This window comes from Hippoglossus stenolepis, chromosome 15 (genome assembly GCF_022539355.2).
Source record: "Hippoglossus stenolepis isolate QCI-W04-F060 chromosome 15, HSTE1.2, whole genome shotgun sequence".
Taxonomy (NCBI): Eukaryota; Metazoa; Chordata; class Actinopteri; order Pleuronectiformes; family Pleuronectidae; genus Hippoglossus; species Hippoglossus stenolepis.
Genome location: NC_061497.1, coordinates 14121366 through 14127971, shown reverse-complemented (window position 1 = coordinate 14127971; position 6606 = coordinate 14121366). Strand labels below are relative to the sequence as shown.

Below are 6606 nucleotides of genomic sequence, written 5' to 3'. Positions count from 1 at the left end.
CAAAAATATGTGCGCACACTTAGCCGTGTGTTTGTGTGAAGTCTTTTGTCAACATCATTGACATTTTATTCATGTTTATAAGGAGCTATGAGGCAGTTGTTCCTCAGAGGATATGACAGTCGTGTAGTGTTCTCATGCAGAGTTTAATGATTGTTTCTGGCTAAATACGAAAACTAAATGTCATTATTTTTCCATATGACAGACATCATGATTAACTTTTGCCTGCTGCTTTACCAACAAGGAACATTTTACTTTACTGTCTGTAATTTATCTGAACTTAGGACACATCGGTTGCTCTTTATCTACACACCTACTGAATATTTTCAATGTGTTTGTGTTGTTGTGAGCGTCAGTTTTTCATAGAAATAAGAGAGCTGTTATCATCCCACTTTGCGTGAACATCCTCTGTAACTACAAGCACAGACTCTTATCAAATCAATCATCTATCCAGAGTTTCATTTATAAAGTAATCAAACATTGTAAACTAGCAGGTTGTTGCAATCGAATGCAAAGTCATTGCAAAGATGCAAACAGACTCAAATTCTTCGGGGGGGGCAAGTGAATATCTAGAGTTTCTGCTGAGTGTTGAGTTCAGTCAGAGGCTAAAGTGAAGACACACATACTTCCACACACTCAGTTGTGTGTCCGTTGCTGGTTGTTACGTGGCTATTTATAGCAAATTTACACAGAGTGCACAGATCGTCACCCTCATGATTCAGGGCAAACAGCCGATCGTTCAGGTTGGGCACTGGTAGACGGTTCACTTTCAGGAGTTGGTCCAAATTTGCAAGTTATCTTTTTAATGGCCTTTCTTTTTATCAGCAGTCTGCAATGTGCAAAACATGTATATCAAGCGTTTAATCTGTTTTTCATTTAATAATTTCATTTTTAGTTTAATTTCTCCAAAGCTAAACTTCAATGAATTTAAAAGGGTTTCAGAAATATTCAAAAAGTGGACTGTATACAGGATATTCACTCATGTGAACCACCTCTAACCGAAAGAAATATATATACATACATCTAAGTATTAGATAATGTAAAGATCTGAGTGAACAACTGGGAAGACAAAATGTGGGCACCCTCTTCCCTGGTAACAGGGGAGAAGAAGTGTATAAACTGACGGATCCCACCCCCATATTCTGTGTTCGCCCCAGGTTGCAGATTACTGCATTGTTGTTGTGTGTGTTTGTGTGTGTCAGGGTGAGAAAGACTAAAATGTCACAGACCTACTCACAGCGCTTTGGAAGCACTTTCACTGCCCACAATGATACAAAAGGACCCATGAAAACCTCCTAATTACACACAAATACATTTAAAAGCAGGGAGCTTTGTCTGCAGCCTCCCACACACACACACACACACACACACATACTGAACTCACACTTGCACAGCTCTCAGTCCCAGGCTGTTACAGTCCTGTACAAAGGAAACAAACAAGCTCTCTGCTGCAAAACGACTTTAATATATATTTTCATTATTGATGAAACCTACATGTTTGGATTTGGAGCTCATTCAGACACACATATCACTGACAACATGGACTGCTATCTTCCAGCTATTGACCTTATTTAATATTCGTTTACATGAGTTTCTAAAAGTATTCCCTTTTACATGTGACAGAGTATAGTCTGATTATGATGTGAAGATGTCAATGTTGCAAAAATACCCTGAGAACTCCAATAGTTTTAATGCGAATAAGATGTATACGTGTCAGACTAATGTGACTAAGGTTGGAACACGCCACTTGTCTGACCTCATTCGGGTTAACATGATCACAAAATGTGTTTCAAGAGTTTTGAAATGTTAAGTTACATATTTATTCTACTTATTGTGAGATAACAGAAACGACTACTAATATTACAGATACAGCGCCAATTACCTTCAAATGTTCCGAGCAGGTTTTATTCATCAGTAAAGATGGATTTACTTTCTTAATTTTTCTGTTAAAGTGATCCACTTTGAGTGACATGTGTTTAAGTTATTTAAAAGAAAAGAAAGTCTTAGAATAATTATTCCTATTTGAGATAAAGTACCTCTGTTGACTGAACTGACAGAGTGAAGTGAACCTGACTCAACAGAATCGAGGTATATCAAGTGTTACCTTGGTGCTCTTGTTCTATGTATGCTCTTTATTCTTTAAGACAGTTCCCTTCAATGTCACTCACACTTTTAGAGCAACTTTTTTCTTTGTTTATTAATAATTTATGAAAAATGTGCTGCTCCGCTCACCTATCTGCTTTGTCTTTCTCCCTCTTGTCTCCCTCTGTCTCCCTTCCCTTCATCCCCACCATTTCCATCCCATCTCTCACCTGTCTGACATCACCACTCCCTCTCTCTCTTTTCCTTGATATCGTCCCATCTCCTCCCCCCCGAATCCTCCTCCCTCCCTGCTCCTGTCCCTCACCCTTTCCTCAGGTTTGTCAAAGTCCTTCCCCCTGGACAACTCTTTGTTTGACAGCTGGCTCGCCCAGTCGGTTCAGATCACCGCTGACGACATGCTGAGCCAGTGGGCACTGGGTGCCCAGCACGGGGACAAGAGTGGCAGCCTGCTCTCCGACCAGGTAGGGCTTCAGTGGCAGGAGGCCTGGAGGATGATGCATTAGCTGTAATGTTATGATCCTAATACACAGTGACAGATTTTGTACTTATTCAATATTTTAAAAAGTGGTGTGCAAGTTTAGATTGGCTCAAGTACATGCAGAGGATATTAGATGTATTCTGGCTCTTGGCAATGAATTAAAGCAAACATGGCAAACTCCAAATGGCTAAAATTAGCAGCGTCAAACGGTCCATCGCCTCTTGAAGTGAATCTGAGTCCACTACACATACCTAATGCCAGGAGCCACTATCCTGCCTACAGACCCGAAAGACATGGACGTCCAAAGTTACATAAAGGTCTTGGCCCAAAAGTTGTTCTCAGTCAAGGAAGGGGGCAAAATCTCCACAAAACTGATGTCTGTAAAAGTAGAAAGAATGTGTAGGCGGGGTGTTCTTTCAAAAAGTAACTGCAGCAAACAGATATTAAACACTAAGTCTATCTTCAAATGTCAATACACAGTTTTTATTTTATCAACTTAGAAAATAGGAAAACACAAACAGTAAGTCAGTACTTTGTGAGCTTTTTCATCAAGGCTCATTGATCCAACAGCCAGTGCAGCATTAGAGTGCAGTATTGATGTATAAGATATTCAATTTGTAATGTTAACCCGGCTGAAAAACTTTATATTGGTGTTTTGTAACATCATTTTTTACTTCTGTTGTTTTTTTCAGTTTCACAATTGGTCGATTAATAGACAGAGAATTTATCAGAAGGTTACCACAGTCAGTTCCTTAATGGTTTTCTAAAGAGTTTCAAAGTTTTTGTTGTAGTACATTATATAGTAGTATATGTATAGTATAGTGAAGTACTACAAGAGCCACAAAACGACAGAGAAAAATGACTGTGCTGTGTCGCCATCTTTAGGTTGACACAATGCCAACATTTTTGACTTCGATACGATACTAGTATAAAAAGTTATACTCAATAACGAAAAAAGGTTGTGCACTATTGTACATGTAATACTTTTCTTTGAAGCAATGCATATTTATTTATTTAATTAATTAATTAATGCAAGGAATGAATGCACCCAAAAAACAGTGTCTTGACCATTATGTAAGAAGACACAATTTTAGGATCAGCTGATTTCCCTACGTGTTGTTTTAATGCTTTAATGCAGCCTATAGGGTTTAAAAGTCTGGTTCTAGATCTGCTTCGGTACTTTTCGGTACTGTCGACAGAGAGTGTATCGTGGTATCGAAAATGTATCAAAGTATCGATACTTTAGTCAACCCTCGATCTTTACATGGCGTTTGGAGTTATGTGTGAGAGCTGCTCCTTTCTTTGTCGATGAGTCAGATGCGAGAGCTGCTGGTCAGAGCAGAGCTGCACTGGGGCTGACCCGCTGTTCTCCTCCGGGAATGTGTTCTGTTTGTGTATCGATTGGCAGGAGGCTCCGACCACATTACATGACATAACTCCAATTGTTTGGAAATGTGTCGCAGAACAAAAAATAAACCAGAATCAGAAACATGGTCTTTTTTCAGTGAAGCAGAGATGTTGATACTTGATATCCTTAAAAGACAATCTGCAAAAATAAACAGAGCTTCAATTTATCACGGACAATTATCTAAAGCTTCAGGTTTTATCTTATGTTTTCTTGTCACATAATATTAAACCACTTTGTTTGGGATATTCATATTACTCAACAAATGTGGCATTAATTGCTCGTATGTGAGTGGGTGGGTAATTCCTGTTCCAAAATATTAAAGGGAAGAATTTTGATCTTTTAAATCAGAAACGCAAGCAACGTGCAAATTGTATTTGATCTATGAGCAATTTTCCAAATGCAAAACTTGAACTGATTTGGCTGTTTTCTTCTCATCCTCCTCACTATGATCCACTCTCTTTTTATTCATCTCATCACACCTCCTCTATCTTCAATGTCTTTCCATCTTTCCATACATCACCTCCCATATCTCCCCCTCTCATGCAGCTCCTGCAGGGCGAGGAGAGCCTGTTAAACCTTATGATGGAGAACTCCATGCAGTCCACCTGGAAAACACCCCAGCTGGGCCGCAAACGGGGAAGCAACAAACCCCGTGGTCGTGGACAACCCGCCGCCCCCGAGCAGCCGCAGACGCTCCTCTCGACGGCGGCGGCCATCTCCACCGCCAGCAGCCCCTCCACTGCAACAAGCCTCCGGGCGAGCGTGGCGGAGGAAAATCCCAGCCTTGTGATCCGGAGAGGGGAGAGGTCCAGGGCTTCCTCCAAGGTCCTGCACCATCACCACCTTCATCACCACCACCACACCAGGAGCTCTGACCTGCAGGGGGACCCACCACCACAGCCACCCATCTCCAGTATGGATTCCTGTCACATCTCGGAGGACCCCGGCCCCTGGAACAGCTTCGCCGAGGGGAGTGATGTCGCATCAGGAGCTGGAGCTGTTTTCCCCATGGGTTCATCTCCACTTCCAGCCTCCAGCCCCGGGCTCATGGTTCCTGACACAGGGGCTGTCATTTGCAGCAGGGCTCCACGGCTCCGTCTGGCCCGCCACGGCAAATCAAGAGGCAGGGGCATGAATGGAGGTGGAGGCATAGGGGCACTGGAGTCCATGGAACTGCCGCTCAGGGACACGTCCCTGCTGGATGCCACCGAGACTGACGGGTACTTCTCTGACGGCGAGCAGAGCGATTCGGACACGCGCTCTGGCGGACGCAAACTCCGCTTGCCACAGTTGCATTCTGGGAACGAGGACCTGTTGAGAAGGAGCGTGCTGGCATCTTAAAGAACCAAGACTTAAATCAACACACACTCACAAACACACAGTTACCCAAGCAGAGTCCCGCTGGCTAATTGTTTCTCCATCTGTGCCCAGTGATGGCTTCGTTCATCCAAATCCCGGTCACATCTACCAATCCGAAAATCTATTCAGCTCACCTGCTATGTTTTTTTGGGGTAAATTTGAATGTAGCTGTTTGCCTGTCGTACATTAGAGCTTCTCCGCTGGACCGTAGTTCGTTGTTCTATAACGCGACATATTCAACAAATAGGAAACAAACATTACATTTAGTCATTTTGTTTCTGGGTGTTGAAGTACCCTGTTCTGGCCTCATGTCTGTGGTATCTGTCAGAACAAACACTTTGGGGCATTATTGATAATTATTGTTATTATTATTCAAGCTGGTTTCAGGGTCTCCATCTTGTTTGGTCTTTTATGGAGCAACATCCAACAAGTCCTTGTTTTCTTGAATATATTCAGTGGAAAGACAATTTCACACCAGACTTGTTCGAAATGTGTGTGTGTGTGGCGGTGACACCAGACAACACGTATCCAACCTTGAAAAGCACAACTAGCTTGTCATCAGAGCTGTATTTTAAGCACTCGTGTGGGTAATGGATGCTCCTTCAGGGTTGGGGTCAATTCTCATCACGTCAACTCCGTTTCAAAAAGTACTCTTCGAAGACTTCCCTCAAAATTGTCTGATTTTCCAGGATTTGAATATCAAACAGATCGACCTCAACCCTGGGTCTCATTCAGATCGCCACACGGAGACGCAAACCCACAGACGCACACACACTGACACACAAACTACTTAAAGCCAATCCCTTTGCTCACATCACAGAAAATATTGGCTCTGACTTCTGTCGGCTGCTTTCAAATTCTTCCTGGTTCTGAGTTCTTTTTTTATTTTTATTTTTTTTCAGCCCGAATCTTTGGAGAAAAAACTCTTTGTAGAAACTCTGTGCCTTCTGTCGCTCGCCCTGTGCCCCCCCGCCACCCCTTCCCCCCAAAACCCCCACTTTCTCAATCAATCAATCAAACAATCAATAGGTAGATCAATTTTTCAATCGGATTTGTAACAATCAAAACCAAAAGGTAACCCAGTCGGATTGGTTACCGAGCGTGGCCAGCTCCTTGTCACCTTAACAATTGCCTAGTGCCTGAAACAAGGATGTGAATGCAGCGTTTGCCATTAATCAACAAAGCGTCTGTGACAGTTTTCAAAGCAGAGCCAAAACTGTGCTATCTGTGCAAAGAGCTGCCTACTGTTCTATGCCCCCAC

At 42.5% G+C, this 6606-nt stretch overlaps 1 protein-coding gene across 1 annotated transcript in view; it reads left to right on the top strand.

Moving 5' to 3' along the window:
• Positions 1-6351, top strand: part of jade2 (jade family PHD finger 2) — a 160382-nt gene extending 154031 nt beyond the window's left edge. Inside the window, exons 13-14 of the mRNA XM_035178002.2 lie at positions 2416-2561; positions 4533-6351. Of these exons, the coding sequence (XP_035033893.1) occupies positions 2416-2561; positions 4533-5327 (941 nt within the window). The 3' untranslated portion in view covers positions 5328-6351. The remainder of the gene's footprint in view (positions 1-2415; positions 2562-4532) is intronic.
• Positions 6352-6606: the final 255 nt, after the last annotated feature.